This window comes from Colius striatus, chromosome 2 (genome assembly GCF_028858725.1).
Source record: "Colius striatus isolate bColStr4 chromosome 2, bColStr4.1.hap1, whole genome shotgun sequence".
Taxonomy (NCBI): domain Eukaryota; kingdom Metazoa; phylum Chordata; class Aves; order Coliiformes; family Coliidae; genus Colius; species Colius striatus.
In genome coordinates this window covers 45,988,569-46,009,758 of record NC_084760.1, presented here as the reverse complement: position 1 = coordinate 46,009,758, position 21,190 = coordinate 45,988,569, and the positions used below count along the sequence as shown (strand labels likewise).

The 21,190-nt window shown below is 44.2% G+C and overlaps 1 protein-coding gene across 1 annotated transcript in view; it reads right to left on the bottom strand.

Annotated features, from left to right (window-relative positions):
* Positions 1-3,593: 3,593 nt before the first annotated feature.
* The window catches only part of FBXO16 (F-box protein 16), a 36,644-nt gene continuing 19,047 nt past the window's right edge, over positions 3,594-21,190 (bottom strand). Inside the window, exons 4-9 of the mRNA XM_061990588.1 lie at positions 20,722-20,928; positions 19,293-19,457; positions 18,217-18,422; positions 10,492-10,597; positions 5,786-6,011; positions 3,594-3,792 (exon numbers count right to left, since the gene is read on the bottom strand). Coding sequence (XP_061846572.1) covers positions 3,725-3,792; positions 5,786-6,011; positions 10,492-10,597; positions 18,217-18,422; positions 19,293-19,457; positions 20,722-20,928 — 978 coding nt within the window. The 3' untranslated portion in view covers positions 3,594-3,724. The remainder of the gene's footprint in view (positions 3,793-5,785; positions 6,012-10,491; positions 10,598-18,216; positions 18,423-19,292; positions 19,458-20,721; positions 20,929-21,190) is intronic.

Below are 21,190 nucleotides of genomic sequence, written 5' to 3'. Positions count from 1 at the left end.
AAATAACATCTGCCTCTGCAGATCAGCAGCCTGGGGCACAGGCTCCCCAGAGACCAACCAGCAGCTCAGTGGCAGAGGCCAAGTGATGGAGACTCTATCTCTGTATCTTTCCTCTCCCTTTCAGATTATGAGCCATTTTGCAACCTCAGGAATGACTGTAAATGATGTTGGGAGCACACAATGGTTTTATTCTACTAACATAATCATTAGGAGTTACATCAAGGCATTATGTAGGTCCACTGGTCAAGGATAGATTACTGATCTTGGTGCATTCCTGGACATTACTGTTAGCTATTTGACAGCATCATAAACACAAAAAACTTTAAAAATCAGAGAAGGTCTAAGCCTTCAAAGGTATAGTGAGCACTTAATATGTGTGATTTGCTGCAGCAAAGGCACAGTGCCTTTGGTAATGCCTGAGCACTCAGCTCCAAGACCAGTCCAATGCTGTGAACCTGATGTTTCCAGCAAGTGCGCTCATTGATGAGAAAAGAAAAACTGCTGCTGCAGACTTACACCATTTCCTCACATAGCCATCTGTTGTTTGTACTGTGGGCCTAGTGCTGAACTGCTGCCTAATGAGGACCAAAAGAGAAGCTGGAATGACAGTTTGGACATAAAAAGCCAAGAAGCTGTTTCCTAGAGGAAAAGGCTTCTGAGGAGAGATTTGCAATAACAGGGAATGATGACGATCAAGTGTTATGGATGAGATTTACCCCACCTCACTTTAAATGCTCAAAAGTTCACTTTCTTAATAAAAATTAGTCAATCTGATCTCTTGCATAATCAACAGATCCTAAGATATATGAGATATATATGATATATTGCCATCAGCAAGTTCCTGTTTCAGCTGAGAGGTGACCAGCTTAGAATCACAGAATCATAGATTCATTTTGGTTGTAAAAGACCTTTAAGATCAAGTCCAACCCCTCCCCTCACAGTGCCAAGCCCACCACTAACCCATGTCCCTCAGCACCTCAGCTACACGGCTTTGCAATAGCAAATGGGCAGCCTTGGAGAGGGGCTGACAACCCTCTCAGGGAAAAAGTTCTTCCTCAGCTCCAATCTAAACCTCCCCTGGGGCAACTTGAGGCCGTTCCTTCTTGTCCTGTCATTCATTACTTGGGAAAAGAGAGTGACCGTCACTTTGTGGATATGGTTTAGTTTAGTGATGGGCTTGGCAGTGAGAGGCTAGTGTTTGGACTCATTGATCTTAAAGGTCTTTTCCAACCGTAACGATTATATGATTCTATTCCATGATTCTCTGCCACCTCCTGTCAGAGAGTTGTAGAAAGAGATCTCCCCTCAGGCTCCTCTTCTCCAGGCTGAACACCCCCAGGGCCCTCAGCCCCTCCCCAGCACACTTGTGCTCCAGCCCCTTCCCCAGCTCCGCTGCCCGGCTCTGGACACGCTGCGGCCCCTCAGTGTCCCTCTGGCAGTGAGGGGCCCAACACTGAACACAGCACTCGAGCTGCGGCCTCACCAGGGCCCAGCACAGGGGACGGACACTGCCCTGGGCCTGCTGCCACACCACTGCTGATACAAGCCAGGGTGCCACTGGCCTTCTTGCCCACCTGGGCACACTGTTGGCTCATCTGCTGATGTCCCCAAGATTCTTCCCCTGCAGGCAGCTTTCCAGCCCCTCTGCCCCAGCCTGGTGCGTTGCCTGGGGTTGTTGTGGCCCAAGGGCAGGAGCTGGCCCTTGGCCTTGTTAAACCTCATCCCATCACGCCAGTCTGGCCAGGGCCCTCTGAAGAGCCTTCCTGCCCTCACACACACCTATGCTCCTGCACAGCTTTGTGCCACCTGCAAAGTGGCTGTGGGTGCTCTCAGTCCCTCACCCAGATCATTGATAAAGCTGTTAAACAAAACAGGCCCCAGCACTGAGCCCTGGGGAACACCACTGGTGATCAGCCAACAACTGGATTTAACCCCATTTTCCACCACTGTTTGTGACTGGCCATCAGCCAGGTTTCCACCCAACAGAGCGTATGTTCATCCAAACCATGGGCAGCCAATTTCTCCAAGAGGATGCTGTGGGAGAACAGAGCTTCAGAGTTCACTAAAGTTCAGCTTTAGAGTTCATGAGCTATTAGGCTGTCCTGTCAGTTTGACATGAACTCCCCTCTCCAACTAATCCAGGGCAACTAGAAAAATGAAGGAAACAAAGTCTGGGAGTGGGACATATACTGAATTACCTACTCATTGATGTGGAGCTGGAATTCACAGAGCGCTATACCAAATACCCCAAAGGGCAGAGCCTCCTGCTCAATGCTCAGTCTTCAGGTAAGATCCATGGTGTGGCACGTCTGGTGCCTGGTCTTGACAATGACCAATGTCTCTCCTGCCAAAAAACTTGAAACCCTCAAGTGACACAGTGCAGAATAATCTCAGAGAACAGAAGTCTTCTTCTAATCCCTGTCGATCAGTAGTTGGCATGTTCTCTGAAACATGATTTCTAGTCTATAAATGTTGAGAATTCATGGATGTACTGTGACTCTTCCTAAAATGTGGAAAGGTTCGATTTTATCCCAGCTCTCTCACACTGGGATACGATAAGGGATATTATCATATGTTACGGTTACAGTTGCTGTGCATTCAGACCCTTTATCCTGAAAAACTGCTATTCATTATATTTACAAGGTATTTCCTTAATTTTGGAAAAGTCAAGTAAGAGCACATGATTTCTATTCTCTTCAATAATCAGACTAGTGCCAGCTCCCCACACAGAGCCACACACAATGCTGTAATCCAGAGTGTGGGACTTGATTTCCTTCTTACTAACATGACTGAAAAGATGCAGTTGCCTTGTTTAACACATGAAATTCTGTCTTCAGTACAGCCCTAAGTATTTTTTTCTTGAAGGAATGAGCCTCCTTTTTCCCACATTAGAGGCTTTCCCCTTGCACTTTCTTCACAGTCTAGTTGATCTGGCAGGGGCTGTAGGTTTCAGCTGAGGGATCACTTTAATGCTGGTAGTAAACCACTCACTTTGTAGGCAGGGTGCAGCTTCTATCACTCAGGTGGCTAGTACGTCCTCCCTTGTCTTCCATAGTTCCCTTGGTACCCATGGAGACAGGAAACTTCTGCAATTCACCGGCAAAACATCACAGAGCAGCTCAGGCATGGGATATGCTCCAAGATGTCCAAGTGACACATGAGCAAGCTCACATGAGATCAAGCAGTGCCAGCAAGGATCTACACAAGTGTCTTCGTGGTCAAAAGCCTGGGTGAACTTTGCAGGGATGATGTATCCAGAAGAAAAAGGGAATATAGCACCAGCTTGAGAGCAGCAGTAACAGAAAACCAGGCTGAGAAGCACAATGGGAAAACAGAGTTTGAATCTACTGCAGTTTGAAAACTGGAGATCCCACCTGGAGATGCCAATGGCTGGCAGGAGTCATTCCACCAAGTATGGTACTTCTAAAAAAAAAAAAGTAAGCCATTTCTCCAATACCTCTCTATCTAAACTAGCGGCAAGACCGTTTTCTTTTGGACAGCCTGAGAACAGACATAGGACATCCATGCCCACTTCTTTGCATTGTGCAGTGAAAAAGTCTTTTCTAGCAACAGTTGAAAAGAAAAGCGGGTACTCAAGAAGGACTGAAAAGGAGCTGCTCATCATTGAGCACAGCCTGTGACTTAGGATATGCTGCTGTTGTTTCCCAGAGCCAGGAAGATGAGCATCTGTTCTGCTGGGATGAAAAACACACGGGATCCTCACTTACTCTGTGTCAGATCCTTGGTTAGATAGAGGTATGTGCCAGGGGTGAGCCTCAAACAGTGGAGATGCTAGACAAAAGTAAAATAATGTAAGAATTAGATTAATCTAGTCAGGGTATTTAGATTCCAAACATATTTAGGTACTCAGTTAATCTTTGAGCTTTTGGTAGCATTTAAGACCACAAATGCCTTTGCAAATCTGAATTTGATTTGAAACCATCTTTCCATTCATCATTTCATTATAGAGAAAATAATTATAAATCAAAACGTTTTTACTTTTCCTGCCCACCTCTCTGACATCTGCAAACATGCCCTTATAAAGTCCAGTTGAAGCCTCTCAAGCTGGTAAGTTTACCTTGGGGAAAGCCAGGCAGAAATCACAGAAGTCCAGGAGGTGTCACTGAAGGAATTAAGATAGAATTTGTCTCTCTCTGATATTAAAAAAAACCCATAGTTTTCCTTGCAAATTGCCTCAAACTCAAATTGAGTCCCTCAGGGATAATTTCCTTGGTCATTTTTAAACTATGGCAATGGTGTTTGTACATAGCTTGCTTCCCCACTAACCCCAACTCTTTTCTCATGCACCCCAGAGAGCAGCAGTGGAAGCTGAGTGCCACATTCTTGGGAGGCCACAACACTGCTGCCAGACAAGCCCAGCTCCCTTGATTGACTGGAACAAGCAGCCAAGGCCCAGAGCCAATGCTTAACTCTTCATGGCTTGGCCTCAGTCCAGGGTATGACCTTTCTGAGGCTCTCTCCAGGCAATATGACTTCAGGATCAGAGTCTTATTTTATAGAAACCTTGTATTGCTTTAGAGGGGCTGTAACCCTCTAGCCTAATCTTAATGCTTTTCCCTCTTGGCTTTTATGGCCCGAATGCATTTATGTACAGCTTCCTACATGAAGAAGGCTTCATATATTATCCTTGGGCCTCATCTTACTCATTCTAGTGCATTCCCCTATGCATCATCCTTGTCTGAGTTTAGATCCTTTCATTTATCTTCCACAGAAGGATGTGTGATCACTCATTTGCACTGTGAGTGCTCCTCATGGGCATTAGCCTACAGACCTGCTAAAAATACTAGACAACTGAGAGATCCAAAGGGATGCTGCAGTCTCCACAGGCTCCACTGTCTCCCTTCTTGATGAGGTCATCCCCTCACTCTACTTCTGTGACCTCTCTGAAAATCCCAACAGTATCCCATCAGAAGCTTCTTTTTTGTTCACTCCAGATTCTTTACCCACTAGTCTTCTCACATAATAAAAATACCATCAGGGGTCACAGATTGCAATCCTTATGTTGACAACCCACTTATGAACCGACAGGGCCTTTACCAAAATCTGCACAAAAGTTGTGCTCTTCTGAAAGACCACAGAATTATGGAATGGTAGGGGTTGGAAGGGACTTCTAGAGAACATCTAGTCCGAATTCCATGCTAAAGATAGCAAAAGACTTTCCCAGGAGGTTGCAGATACTGAGAACCTTCAGGAGATGCTGTGTGTATCAAGAGGTGACGACATGAATAGCTGCCCAAGCCAACCCCAGAGTGAGATGGCATAAAATTGGTTTTGATCATGTCAGTCTGCCTCCTTATTTTTGGAAGGTGTTCACAGATCAGCTGCTTTCTCAGCTGTCATCTCCCTGGACCTGCCTGCTTTGTCCTGCAATTTGCTGAATGCTCCAACTGAACTGAACCAGCTCCTCCTGGCATCTATCCAAGGATCTGAGTCCATGAGCCCACTGTTATTTCTGATCTAAGATCTCCTGCTCTGCCACTGAGTGAGTTAAAATCCTGCAAAGCCCACACCAGTGTTGGTACCAAGATGACAGCCATGACAGGCAGGTTGGGGTAGCAAGTGCTTAATCTGACGTCTTTGGCCATATGTTCTCTTTTGCCACAGCAAATCACTGTCATCTGGATTCCCATCATCCAGAGTGATTGCTTTCTCCTTTGCCTACAGAAATACACTGCCAGCACCACCCCCTTCCCTCCATGCGCTAAAGTTGGGTATCAGTGATCTCTGCAACAGCTTCCACGTGGGATGTGGCAGCAATACTAACACGAAGACTTGGGGGTTGTCCTTGTGAAGTCTTTCTTTCCTCTTTCACGTGGTTTTGGCACTAGAGTTAGAACAGGTGCTGGTCGTATCCCGGCATTCCACTGGGAGCTCTGGACCAGGCTCTTAGCCGCTGTGCTGAAGGGCAGGATCCCAGTTGACTGGTGAGTGGCCCAGCTGGGACGAACTGGCGGTTTTGGAACAGACTCGAGATCTGCAGAAAGTGATAGCTAAGAAGAGAAGGCAATATAAGCATCATATCCTCTTGATGGGGAGTGAAAACTCTGGAGTCCATTTAGAACTTCCTCAAGTTCTACACATTCTATTAATTATATTCCTAAATTATATCCCTCAATGATATTCCTAAATGATACAAGCACAGTCTGTATTATTTGCAGCAACCTCTGCTCTGGTGCAACTTTACCTTAAGGACAAAAGGACTCAATCAGAAATTGATGTTAGTAAATTCAAACCTGTGTTAATTGATTCCTCACATAAATTCATATGTTAATGCACAAATTTCATGTCCCATCCCCCCAACCCTCCCCCCCGACCCCTCCACCCCATGCATATGGCTGAGACTAATATCAGTCCTGTTTGCTGTTCGAAGTCTGGCAGTGTAAAGGATGAAGTTGCTAAGGGATATGGTTTAGTTTAGTGATGGGCTTGACAGTGTGAGGTTAATAGTTGGACTCGATCTTAAAGGTCTTTTCCAACCATGATTCTATGATTCCAAGTTTCTTTTAACATCCTGTTCAATGAGCATTTTATTAAACAGTAGAAAATGAAGCAAAAAAAAATCTTAGCAGCACAGTGATTGTTTATAGAGAAGGATCCCAAATACTCAAAAAGCACAGGTTCTACAGACCAACAGCTTTAGCTTTTTTTTTTAACTGACACAAATTATTTGGTAAGACAAGTGAACAAACATTAACAAAACTAAACATTTTACATAGCAACTCATGAAAAAGCAATATGGACAGATGACTTTATGTAAAACTAATCTCCACAGTAAAATGGCTGTGTAGAAAAGTCAATGCTGTGCTACTATTCCTGCCCACCTGTTTCCCCTTTCCATTATTCAGATTGGCAGCAGTGATGGTAGATGGTGCTTGGTGCCCAATTGACTACTTATAAAGAAGCAATCGAGCAACTGCTGAATCTCAACCCAAAGAAAGGCCAGTGATTATACAACTGCTGTCCAGGACCTTAGCACTACCTGACATGTGACCAAGCTGGTGTGATAAAAGCAGCTGTGGGTTTTTTATCCTGGCAAGAAAAGCCCAGTCCCACAAAAGCAGCAGTAGTTGCAGGAGGGATCTGACTATTTCATGCTTTGCAGATCCTGTGGTGTTGGTGGTTCAGTTTTAGAGCTCATAGGGACAGACAGGCATAGACTATTAAAGGCAGGCTGTACTTTTAAAAATAGTGACATATATAAGCTCAGTTTGAATATACAAACATGCTGAGTTATTTTCACTCTTAGGACTAGTCTCATGAAATGTTAACAGAGTTTCCTGTAAGAATAAATAAAATTCAAAACAAGATTTGCAGAATATAAATATCCACTGGACAGGACAGTGTGTGAGCACTGAGAACTCTGGATCTTCATGTGGGCTATACCCACACAGTATATAAATGCGATTCATTCTTGAAACATCAATTCCCTGTCAATATGTCAGAAGAAAAATTATTCCTGACTTCAAATGCCACTATCTTTTCACCTTAGGATATAGGCAGTAAGGCAAGAATGACTGATCCTGTCAAAAAGATGTTATTTACTAAGTACTAAAAATAGGTCAGTAATTCTGGAACAGCTGTGAGGGTGGAGCAGCCTCTCCAACAGAAAGAAGCAGACAGCCTGGAAGGCAAAACCAGCCCCTAATTGCTGACATTGCAATCATTTGCAAAGCTGTCAAAAACAACTATCATGTTTTACCTTTCTAAGAAAGTATCTGGGAATTTTGACATTTGGGCACAAGGCTGCCTATTTGCTGAGATGCAGCACAGCAACTTGATAGAGTGAAGAGGAGGGACGATACTGTGGCCCAAAACAAGAGATTTGGTTTCCATGCCCAACCTGAAAAGCTCAGAGAAGTCACCAAACCCGTTTTTGTTTCTGTAAGAGTGGGACAGTAGCTGCTGAAGGCAATGTGAGCATCAAGGTGGTATAGACAAGATACAAGCCTTGATCCAGCAAGGAGCTTAAAGAGATGGTTAAGACTGAAACTGTACATATCCTTAGAGGAAGGCATTTCCCTGAGTGAAGACAAAGCAGGTACTCCTTCCCTGCTGTAGAGACACAGGGGTTGCATCTGCATTCATAAGAAAGAATGTGGCTCTTCCTTCAGAGACCTAAACAACTTCATTTAGTATAATTTACTATTTATTGTAATTTAGTTAATTTCCTTTATTGCAAATTAAGTGTGAGCCTGGTCACATTTTATGCTACTGTTTCCATGATTACTAATAAACTCCAAAACCTCACAGGTTTACTAGGAGGAGAACTGATTTACCACATGCAAACCTGGAGCCAGTGGATGTAATTCCAGGACTCAGGTCATCACCTTAATTACGTGCAGCTTCTCTTTTGGTCTGCTGTCTTTCAGCCTCCTGAGCTCAGAGCTCCATATAATAGTCCTTCACACATCCTCATTATTGGCTGTAATACACTTTCTTCTCACCTACTTTCTGCACTTGGATCATTGGTCGATTTAAGAGCTTCATTTTAATTTGACTTGATGTTTGCTTGCTTGAGGCACTTACTCTTTCATCATGGTCTATTCTTCTGAGGATTTACTAAAAGATTTGAGCATTAAGCCTCTTTATTTGGTCTTGACTAAAGAGTCTTCATTTCATCAAGGTTTCCCAATGCAACCTTAATAATAAATGGAAATTAATTTTGGATTATTCCTAGCAAGTTATATTATTTTTCTATGCATCAGCCTAACCTTTATTGTCATGCAGTGTTGCAGTCATTAATGGCTAGCATAACAGCAGGCTTCTACATCAGAGAATAAGAAATAACTCTTCTAATGAAATTTGGACAATGCTAAACTCAAGAGAAATATAAGCCTATTTTCAACATAAAGGTCTAAGAAAGAGTGACACAGCCAACACAGGCTACCTCAGATTTTTAACACAATTTAAAGCCAGTGCTACCAAGATTGTGTAGCACAAAGGCATGGGGCTCTGGGGCTCTCTTCTGGGCTGATCTCACCAAGGTGTAACCCCATGGGCCACAGGACACTTACCCCTAGCTTAGGCTGTCCTAAGTGCTTAGGAGGGACCAAGGAGGATGGTGGACCTCCCAGGCCTTGGCAACAGGCAGTGGCTTTGAAGCTTTTCCCAGGGCTTTTTGTGGGGTGAGAATTCAGTCCCCACTAACTCTGCATGCTCCCCAAGAAATCTGTCTATGAGCATTTTGCATCAAGCTAGTTGCTTTCTGGTGACTATCTCCTACAGGAAAAATAATGTTCCTTTAAACTATGAGCAGACAATAGAAAGTGACACACACACATATATACACAAACACTGTTCAACCCCGTACTGCTGCAATTTGTAGCAAAGCCTCCCAATGACATTGGGCAGGAGTCAGACTGAGTGCTTCTGCCTTCCTGATTGAGGGTTGTAGATAAAGTAACTTGAAAGGACACATAATTTTCCTAAAACCTGGGGAAATAAAATGAAATTAATCTCTTCTGAACCTGAACTAAGAGTCTTTCACTTTTGGATTGACAATAAAAGTGTTTTAAATTTGAAATGGGATGTCATGGTGGAATGAAACCGTGTGAGGACATTCTGATCAGAGGGCTACAGAGGAAGCCATTGGATAATGGAAACTGTATAACATGGGCTGAATAACTTTGATTACGTTTTCTGTCCTTTAACACTGACTGAACCTATTTCCTTTCAAACAGGCTCTGTTTGGGTCAGGAGAATGCCTCCCAATCTCGGGAGACAATGCCTCTCTTTTATGTAAACCTTCTTTAGCTCAACTCACATTTGTTCCCTGGCTTTCATCGCTCAGGAAACACGCTTCCAGGTCTGCAAAACCCCCTGACACGCTTGTAAGCACGTCTGGCAGTTATTTGTTGCTGTATCTACAAAAGCTTACACCCATGATGCTTTCTGGAAGCCTGACTTCCCTACACTCCTTTCATGTGAGGATGCCCTATTTTACCAGAGCACAATGAATCCTCAGTATTAAGACCTTGGGACTGCTTGCTCAGGCTCAGCGCAATGAGCAGAGAATAAACTAACATCAAACTGCAATGATCAAAAGTTGCGAGCACAGAAGAGGAGCTTTGGGAAGAGACACAATTCTTGTAAGAGAATTGATCCAGTGCTTTGTGAAGTATGGAAATGGATTGTGGGGATACTATACAGCAAGCAACATGAGGGAGGAGCAGATAACAAGGTCACTGTCTACAGACACACAGTTGCTGTCCTTTTCCCACTGAAGGCAGATGGACTGTGTCTAGGCAGCAATGAGAGATTGCCCCAGTAGCAGCCAGACATGGGCTGCTTTGTGTCCTCCTTCTGCCTCAGTATCTCCCTTGGGGACAAGCAGCAAACCTGCCTGTAAGCTTACAGCAGAGACAAAGCTTCACACTTGCCTAAGTTAAGTAAAAGCTGTGAGCAAAAATGTTCCTGGGTGTACCTGACACTGAGCCTCAGTTGATATAATTACAAGCTGGTGATACTTGCCAGTGATTTTGCCTCCTGGAGCTTATTAGATCCATGACCCACTCTCTTTTTTTTCTCAGCTGCCTGTCGGCTGAGGTCTGGGGTCTCCCCTCCTCCTTTCTTTCTCCTGCAGAGTAGAACAGGATAGCATTAACAAGTGCTATGGAGTTGGATCCCTGGGGTTGAGAAAAAGAAAATCCCTTACGATATTCCCACCTGAAAAGGCATGGCTTAAGATAATGCATTTTATCTTGCCCTTGGGGTAGACCAAGAACACACAATCAGACACTGTGGCTCAGAGGAGGGGGGCTAACTTGCTATTTTTTAAGTTTTCAGCACTCAACCACATTTTCAGCACTCAAATACAAGCCCTTAGCTTGAGCCTGACAGATTTAAACTAAATCCACAAAACATGTTACATCAGCTTAGTGGAATTCACAGAAAGTTTAGCTAAATCGATTTGAGAGCTTGTGGTGAAGTCCAAGTAACTTGTAAGACAGATATTTGAGTTATTTATTCAGTGTTTTTATAGCCAAATACTTTGTATATGTATATAGAAATATAGAAATTTATATGCAGCTATTGTTAAAGTCCATACAATTAACTGGCAGAACAGGAATGTTCAAGAGTATGAAAATGAAGTACACTGGATTATGGTCAGTTGTCACAGTTTTCCAATATGAGGAATAAAATTCATACTATTAGGAAGTTTTTTTAAGAACCCAGGCAGCTCCATAAACACCTGTGTTCTGAAGGTGTTAATTCTTCTTCACATTCAAATGCTGCAATACAGAATTAGTGAATTTAAAGCAGCAACTTTGTGTGCCCTGCAAGCACTTCTCCCAGCTCCATCACCAGTGAGTGTCTCTGCTCCTGGAAGGCATACTAAAAAGCACAGTATGATTACAAAATCGTGAATACAAAGGGCAGAAACAGACTCTAAAACCAACATTTATCCTATAAAGAAACAGAAACACACAACATAATGCGCATCCTCAAAAGTAGCCAACACTAGCATGTATCTGGTATTCACTCCCAGACCAGCTGGAGATCAAGAATCATAAAGATATATCAGAGATTATTTCAAATAGCAAAAAACTGCAACCAGCTTAGAAGCACTTCAATAACAGTCAAGAGAGAAAATTACATTCAAAATATTATTGTGAGGTATGAAATGGTCATCTGAACTGGCTGCCCATGGCTTGGATGAATGTACTCTGTGTTGGGTGCAAACCTGGCTGATGGCCAGTCACAAAGAGTGGTGGGGAATGGGGTTAAATTCAGTTGCTGGCCTATCACCAGTGGTGTTGCCCAAGGCTCAATGCTGGGGCCTGTTCTGTTTAATAGCTTTATCAATGACCTGGATGAGGGATCGAGGGCAGCCTCAGTTAGTTTGCAGATGACATGAAGCTGTGTGGGAGCATAGATGTGTGTGAGGGCAGGAAGGCTCTTCAGAGGGCTCTGTCCAGGCTGGAGTGATGTGCCCAGGGCAATGGGATGAGGTTTAACAAGGCCAAGGGCTGGGTCCTGCCCTTGGGCCACAGCAACCCCAGGCAACGCTCCAGGTTGTAGCAGAGGGGCTGGAAAGCTGCCCGCAGGGAAAGGGCCTGGGGGGTTGGTGCCAGGGGCTGAAGATGAGGCAGCAGCGTGCCCAGGTGGGCAAGAAGGCCAGTGGCACCCTGGCTTGTATCAGCAGTGGTGTGGCAGCAGGCCCAGGGCAGTGGCCGTCCCCTGTGCTGGGCCCTGGTGAGGCCGCAGCTCGAGTGCTGTGTTCAGTGTTGGGCCCCTCACTGCCAGAGGGACACTGAGGGGCCGCAGCGTGTCCAGAGCCGGGCAGCGGAGCTGGGGAAGGGGCTGGAGCACAAGTGTGCTGGGGAGGGGCTGAGGGCCCTGGGGGTGTTCAGCTGGGACAAGAGGAGCCTGAGGGGAGACCTCATCACTGTCTGCAACTACCTGATAAGAGGTTGTAGTGAGGTGGGGGTCAGTCTCTTCTCCCAAGTAGAAGCGACAGGAGAAGAGGAAACAGCCTCAAGGTGCCCCAAGAGAGGTTTAGAATTCATCTGAGGAAGAACTTTTTCCCTGAGAGGGTTGTCAGCCTCTGTCCCAGGCTGCCCAGGGAGGTGGTGGAGTCCCCATCCCTGGAGCTATTGCAAAGCCGTGTAGCTGAGGTGCTGAGGGACATGGGTTAGTGGTGGGTTTGGCACTGTGAGGGGAGGGGTTGGACTTGAGGATTTTAAAGGTCTTCTCCAACCAAAATCATTTTATGATTCTATAAAATCTAAGCAATGAGTTTCTCAAGTCTGCAAAGGACAAGGGCATCAGCACTGAGATGGGGACAGTAGGTCTCTCACTCCCAGTGCAGAACTTGGTGTTTCTCACCCCGCTTTCCTCCCTGAAGGATCGTTTTTAATTCCCACAAGCCTAACAGGCAGGGAGCACTGGGCGGGCTATTCAGAAACATGAAAAGCAAGAGACAAGCGTTAGGATTTGGAAGGACAGTGAAACACTATCCTCTTCTCACGCAACTGAGCCCCTTTTTGTTAGAAACTAGGCCCATGCTGCTGACGGAACAATTACTGAAAGTAATTATTTTCTCATTGGGTAAACACTCCAGTACAATATGCAACTGTTTTTAGAGCCAGCCTATGTCCATAAATTATCAAACTAAATTAGTGCTGGCTTCCAGAAGCCTGAGCTGACTGGGGGGAAAGGAGCTTGCATTTTGGTTGAGCTGTTGTCGTTGAGAAGTAGCAGGGCTCTTCCTTGAGGCACAAGGACACAGTCCTGGCAGTGGTCCAGCACTAGGCTAGAATTGGAATTCATTATTCCTGGTAAAATGGCAGGCAAATCTTTTGATTTATTGACAACAAGCAGCACAAACACCAGATGCCTTCCAGCAGAACTGTATATGCATGACCTGAAAGAAATGCCTCTTCTGGTCCTTTTTAAGCAGATCAGAGTCCCAGAGAAAATTTGTTAACTTAGTTCCACACTTCAGATAAAAATCTTTTGCTTCACCTTTGTGATATTTCTTTGTACCTAAAGAGACAAATCCATCCTTATGGGTCTCTGTTTTGTTCATATAAAACCCCAAAACCTAGCTGGACAATTCAGGCAGAAAACAAACCAGACCTACCAGAAATCATCCTTATGATAAATCACACGCACACATGCAGCAACACTGCAAGTCACAGCTACAGTTCTATCAAGGGACTTTGATAACCCCTTCCAGGCAATTTGTAATTCAACCCCTGTCTGTATCTCTCTCTGTATCGCCTCACCACTCTCTCAACTATGCATCTGATGACTGCTATTCTTAATTTCACTGCTCAGTGACTGTGAAGCTTTTCCCACATGATCCCATCGAAACCAAATAACCTCTCAGTGAAAGTAGTTGGGGATCTCTGTCCCATCTCCTTCCTGCTGCTGTGATGTTTGTCACTGAGGCTCCTGGGTGCCATTCAGTTTTTATAGTACAAGCTCATGCCTTTCTGTGCAAGCAGCAAAAAAAAAAAAAAATATTAAAAAAAACCCCAAACCAGTCAAGTCTCAGTTATCCTGATTGCAAATTAACACCACTCTGCCATTTTCTGGGGCACTACCCAGCTGTAATATAGGAGTATTCTCCCCAGTGACATGAAGCACCAGCACCGTCCAGCCCAAATCCTCACCCAATTGCTCCACAGAAGTCTAATTCTTTGTTTTTCAAAGGTAAATACATTTTGTGTTCTGTCTTTTAGGACTCTCTTCCTCTCTGCAAAACAGAGAATTGACTGTAGCTTGTTACAGTTCCCATGTTTCACCTTTTTTTTGGCTAAGGAGGATAAGATCTCTGCTATGAATTCATAGCAGTGTAGTTTTGATGCTTATAGATGGGATCATACTGCTAATGACTCCTCTCAAAGGGCCCAACAAAGAAACAGAAGATAACTCTGCCATTTAAATGACAGTATTTCAGCTATGGCATGGACACTCTCTTATGATGCACAGGAGAGTTCTCACCTCTCTTTGGACCAGAAAGCAAGTACACGGTGAGGTCAAGCAGACTTTAACCAGGTCCAAGAGCTAGGAAAAACTTTATTTTTTGTTACTTCTTAAATGCAGCAAATTTTAATCTGACATTAGGCAGATTAACTTTCATTCAAAGAAATAGCCAATGACTAGACTCACACATTGCTTTGATGAGGGCGTCAGTTATTCCTTTGATGTAATCTGGTTTGTTCACAAAGAATTTTTCTACAAATCCAGTTTTCCTCTGCACAGCAGAACTCAAAAGAATAGTTTGTTGGCTCACAGCTTTCTAGCCAACCTGCTTGCCTCCAGGTGCTCTCTCTAGTCTTCTCTCAGCCATCACTTTGGCTTTCTGCTGCTTTTCTGCAATTTCTGCTGTGTCTTTTTATGCCGGTTTATGACTTCAAGGAAACATTCATTCCTCTCTGTATGCATTCAGACTGCAGCAAACCCCATTTCCTCTCCCTGACTATCTTTGCAAAAGCCTGTATTTTGGGAAATCACTCCTATTGTTTTAGGAATCTCATTTTACATAGATTTCATTATTTCTGACATTCATTTTGCATGAAGAGTGGTTGTTATGCCCTTGAGCTCCAAGAATTCATCTACTCTGAAGCATAACTATACCTAACACACCCTGGGGGGGCAGAGATTTTTATCTTGGTTCTCTGTTCTAGTTTTACAGTCCTATGTACTGGTCAGGCAGGGTCTGCCTGAGCCTGTGGGCTGCAGTAAGGTAGATCATCTTGCATAGTATTCACATCACAGTCGTAGCTCAGCCGACCTTAAACACTCACAGTTGGCTGAGCACAGCCTTCATCAGCTGTCCAAAACAACGCTTGGCATCACAGAGGGACACTCTGATCCCCCTGCCATTGTGCTACTGTTGAGAGGCCACTGACACCCACCCAACACACACCATGAGCTGCTGCTACTGCCACCAAAAGCCAACATCTGAGGAACACTCAGGCATGAAAGGTGGTGTCTCGCTGCTCCTGCTCCAGGTACAGAGCCAGGTGAAGTGCTGAAGACCCAATACTTAGGCAGCTGCCAAGAAACAACGGATGGAGGAAATAGTGTGAGGCAGCAATGTGCTCTCATGGGCAAGAAGGCCAATGGCATCCTAGGGACATGAAGAAATGTGGGCAGCAGGTTGAGGGAAATTCTCCTCCTCCTTTATTCTGCCCTGGTAAGGCCACATCTGCAGTCCTGCATCCTGTTCTGGGCTTCTCGGCTCAAGAGAGACAGGGAACTGCTGGAGAGAGGTCAGCACAGGGCTACCAAGATGCTGAGGGGACTGGAACATCTGTGTGAGGAGAAAAGGCTGCGGGACCTGGGGCTGTTCAGTCTGGAGAAGAGAAGACTGAGAGAGGACCTCATCAGTGCTGAGAAATGGGGCCAGTGTTTTTTGTGTGGTGGCCAGTGCCAGGACAAGGGCAATGGACAAAAGCTGGAACATAAAAAGTTCCACTCAAACACAAGGAAAAACGTGTGTTTAAGGTTTTGAGGTGAGGGAAGTGAGGGAGCCCTGGCCCAGGCTGCCCAGGGAGGGTGTGGAGGCTCCTTCTCGGGAGGTTTCCAAACCTGCCTGGACACATTCCTGTGCCCCCTGATGGAGAGGAACCTGCTTGAGCAGGGGCTTGGGCTGGATGAGCTCTGCAGGGCCCTGCCAACCCCCACCATTCCAGGATTCTGTGAATATAGAGCCTTAGTGGGAGGACACTTCTAGGAAGGGGCTGCTGAGGGGACTCTAGTGGTGATGTGTCCACGGAAAAGAAGCATCAGCATATCCTTATGTGAGTGGGAAGCTGGGTCAGAACCTGAAAGGGCACACCTGTCTTGCTGAATAGTCATTACAGACAAGACTATATGCTAGCAATTACTTTCAGCTTAAGTGATATTAAACAGAGATACACAAGCAAATCTCATAGAATTCATTTCTCTGCTTGCAATAATCCTCTATAATTATGGATAAATGCCACATTTGCTAGAACACTCGGTATTAAACTATTCTCCATTGCACAAATGGATAGAGGCTCAAATCTCCTTTAGCAGAAGAAAACAGTCAGTGTGCTTACTGTATCATTAGCAGCTCAGAATCATTTGCATTTGCTTGTCAGCTGCACCTACAGCTCAATGCTGGAACAAGTGACTTTTAAACTCCTCAAACAAGGCTTGTCCAACTTCTTACACTGCATCATGGCCAGCATAAGGGAACTCTAAACCTCACAGAAACCTTTGGGAGTCACCACATAGAAACGTTTAGACCAATTGAAAAACAATATTGGGACATCCACTTGCAACAAGAGGCACGTTGACAAAATATTTAGTTAAAAGCCTCAAAGAGCTCTACCCAAAATGGTGCTAGAGTTTGGAGCATACCACAGAAAGAGGGTGAGGTGGAAACTGGAAAGCTCTTTGAAGTAGTGCAGCATCCTAGGACTAGGGGACGCGGATTAAAAAATGATTCATAAAAGACTTTTGCTCAGAGACTGGGAACTTTGTGGAACACCCTGGAGCAGCGGTGGGTCTGGCAAAGTTAATCACATTCAGAAAGAGCCTACGTGAGCGCACAATGGCTCAGACAAATAATCACTTAGCTGGGGTAATTCATGAACTGATTGTTCCTGTACAGAGGGCTAATCTCAGCTCTATCAGTTATTCATTTTAAATACAATCTGGATACTTTCACTGTGGCTCAATTGGTTCCCAAGGTTTTTGTTGGCACCGTGAAGAGAAATCCTCTCTTCTCTGCACATTTGGTTGAGTGAGAGTCTGTGCAGTCCTCACAGAGATTCACACAGGAATTAGGCAACTGTCAAGCTCATCCATTACCTGCATAGCAGGCCCAGATTAATGATAGCATTACCAGTTTCACAAGTGTCTGCACATCAGCTGAATTGAGGTAACTGCTGTGAGTCCACAAAAAGTAAGAGATGGTATTAATAGAGACTTAAACAAAAGCTGGGCCAAACACTGCACACAGGTGACTACTACAGCCTCCTTGCTATTTCTCCTGCTGATGCTTGCTAATGTAAAGAGATATTACAATATATCTCAGATTCTGAAAATACCTGATGCCAGGTGTGTCAAAGGAAAACATGGGGCAGTCCTGACACAAGCTGATGTGCAAAACTACCCTTTGGACTAGAAATGCCTTTCTTCTCCCAGTTGCTGAGCAGATAATCCTGAAAGCCCAAGAACTGATGCATCTAGGCAGTGCTGTCCCAGGCAGTGTAGATACAAATATTATTCATTACTTATGTTCTACAGTACATACATACTCTTACATCTTAAATCTTTTGTGGACAAAAGATCCTCAAAGCAATATAATTCTTTTTCCTCACAACTAATTCCTTCTTCCCCTTCTATGCAAAAAATGTAGTTTTCTCTCAACCTTGCAGCTTTATTTTAAAACTCTTAAGCAAATTCTTGACCTGAGTCTTCCCATTATAGCTGTGTAACCTCTCCAGGAGTTACAAACTATTTTATTGTCAGTCACTAAGAAGCTTTGCTCATGCTCTGTGCTGAAAGGACACAAAGTGCAGCCACAACTACAACTGGACCAAGATCAATCCAAGAAAACCCAGAAGAGCGGCAAAACAAGTTTGCAACCAGGTTGCTGAACTATGAGGTTTCCAGTCAGCATGGAGCATGGGCAGAGTGAGCTTGCAAAGGACACAGACATACCCTACGTTGCAGGAAAAAGCAGAAGAGAAGAGATGAAGCTCTTACGCCTGCCTGGCCTGCTCGATGGGATCATAGTTGTCGAGGTAGTTGAATCGGATGGTGTCTGTAGGGTGTCTGTCTGATGAACGCCACGGTGGGAGCCCTTTTTTCTCCTTGCTTGTCCTCTTTCCTGGCACAGAAAGTTTCGTCTCTGGGACATTGCTTCTTACAGGTTGCACATCAATAACTACAAACTCATCCTTTGAAGGAGTCTAATAAGAGAGATTAAAAGAAGAAAATAAGTTTTAGCCTATGATTAAAATGAGCTTTACCTTGCCTAACTTTAGACTGCTAAGAACTGGGTATTAACTCAAATTTAGTCTCTGAAGGCTCCATTACAGTCAGTGGACAGAAATAGACACCTTGACAGTGCCTATTTCTGGCACAAACTCATATCCCCAAATCTGTATTAAGATGAGCTGAGCTGCTTTTGAGATATATTTGCTTTTCGCTGTTGACTAGAGACAGTCTCTGGGGGAGTTTGGTTTAAAATTAGAGGGCTGAGTTTTGAATGCAAGGCAGAAGAATTCCTCTCTCACAGCCCCACAAACCAGGCATGGCATCAACAAATCTCGTGAGAAAGCAATGGCATCTGAGTAATGCTACATCTCCCCAAAATGGCTCTGCCACCTTTGAAGAAGAGAGAAAGGGGTAACGACAAAGGCTATTACAGGAACTTTTTTCCTCTCCACCACATAAACTGGGTCTGAAATGTCAGCAAGGTGATGCTGGGCACCCTATCTCTGCTTATCAGATTGAGGCAAGCCATCATATGTTCTAATAACTGCGAAAAAAAAAAAAAGAGGGAAACAGCCTTGAGTGCACCCTGAAAGGATAACAGAGAGAGCCTTTGGTGATCACTTCTTTTAACTCATGAGATTTCCACTTCCTCCCTACTAGAAAAGCAGTTGGGAAAGCAGAGACCATGGCAAGTCATGAGTTTAGAGTCTAATTAAAAACAATGTATCTTCCATTTTACTAGTGGGAGATTACAGAAAGATAAAAAGGTCAAGCAGTTAGGAACCCAACCAGCCCAGTTTTCCCACTGGTCCTGAACATCTCTAGAATTGATAGGTATATACCTTTGGTCTTGTGATGTGCAGCTCTTTCACCATCTCAATATAATGTTTCTTCCAGATTCCTTGCTCAAAGGGAGTGGGAGAGAAGTTGATGTACCAGCCAAAACGTAGGCATTTCAGCATCCAAAGCTGATCCAGTTCAGAAAGGTACTTCCAGTACCAGCTCACCTGTGAATACCCAGGGAGTTTAAAACCTTGGGCAGCTAGGCAGCATCCTGTGCTGTGGATGTAATTCCCCTTTGTCCTTAAACTTGTACAATTCTCCAGCACTGTTCAAGCTCTATTTAGATCTTTCCTTAAACCATTTAAACCATTCAAGATCTTCATGACATACTCTGTGCTTAATCTTAGCTGAACTCCAGCACAGGGTGAAATATCCCAAAAATCACAGGCCAAGAGGATTTCAGCTTGTTTAAGGCAACTCCCTGCACTTCTACTCAATAAGCATACAGTAATTGGAATAAACACTTTGTGCCCACTGAGAAAACAGCATCAGTAAACTCCCCAGGTCTGACAGATCTGTTCTGAATGGTTTCTCCTTACTCATGTTCTGCTGTTACACTCCATCACACAGTCATTTTGTGTGCAATGCTTGTTTCAGCTTAAGGACAAATATCATCTATTGGCACTGTCATGCTTATAATAGCAGTTGTCCAATAATATGACATACGTAGCACTATGAAGTCCTTTCTTTCTAAGTAAGCAATTTACTAACCTGTCTTTTCCCTGCTTATGAATGGTGTTGAGCTGCATCTACGCAAAACATGATACCTGAGCAAGCTTAAAGCAAGCTGATATTTTGATATATGTGTTATACAGAGTACTGTGTTAGTGCAGCAAAAATGTCACCATTATCTGAACTCATTAATTCAGAACTGCTTTGGGCATCACCTCACAGCACTTTATCTCATGCAAACATATTTTTGGAGTCTTAGCCACTGTGTTCAAAAGACTGAAGCCCCAGTCAATGTGCTCAAACGCCCATCTAACTTCTCTGCTTCTCGACATCCAACACTTTACCCTCAAGCATTTTCAAGGATCTAGTTTTCTTAAAGCATTGTACGTAATTCTTTGCAACTAGCACATGTCACTTTTCAAAGCAATTAATGACTGACCGTAGTGCAAGGTACTTTAAAATAAGATAATCTTCAGAAAGTACCAAGCCTCTTTCTTGGGAAGATTCAGTCTTATAAAGTGCCACATGTTAAATGTCTTAGAGCTGAGCATCTAAAATTACTCTTCACTTTTGTAAACCTTGGTCAGTCTGGCTCCATTTAGGATGTGTGGAAGTGTTGCATTTGGCACTAGGCTGCCAAATCAGAGATGTCCTTGAATCATGAAGAACAGCACTGGTATGTCTTTGCAGAAAACTAGTGCTGTTTCCTGGTTTTTAAACTAGCTTGAACTGATTTGCATGTTGGCTTTTTTTTACCTGTGCACATCGACAGAGGCTCCGTGGGTCCAGGAAGGAAAAGATGTATAAAGACAGGACTCTCGGAAGCCTCGTGGTAAAATCTAGAGCCTCAATGGGGACTCGATCCTGTAGCTGCTTGGCACAGAATTTCTGCTGTGACGGGGAACAGCGTTCCAACAGGTCCACCAGGATCCTCCGCCTCTGACCATCTGTCCACTTGTCAAACTGAAAAAAGGAGTTTCAGGTTCTGACAAACCGGAGATTCAGCTTCTTAAAGCACACATTTAAGGCAAGGGAAAGTGCATAAGCAGCAGCTTCTGGTGACTCATTCAAGAGCAAAGCACCGAGGAACTGGGAACAAATGGAGAGGCTACATTAAAAGAAACTCTGAAGCCACCTAACATATGATTTATAATCCTCAAAGGATCCAGGATGGCTTAATCCAGGACACACTCATGCTCTCAAGACTTTGCTCCTGGGGTCAGCT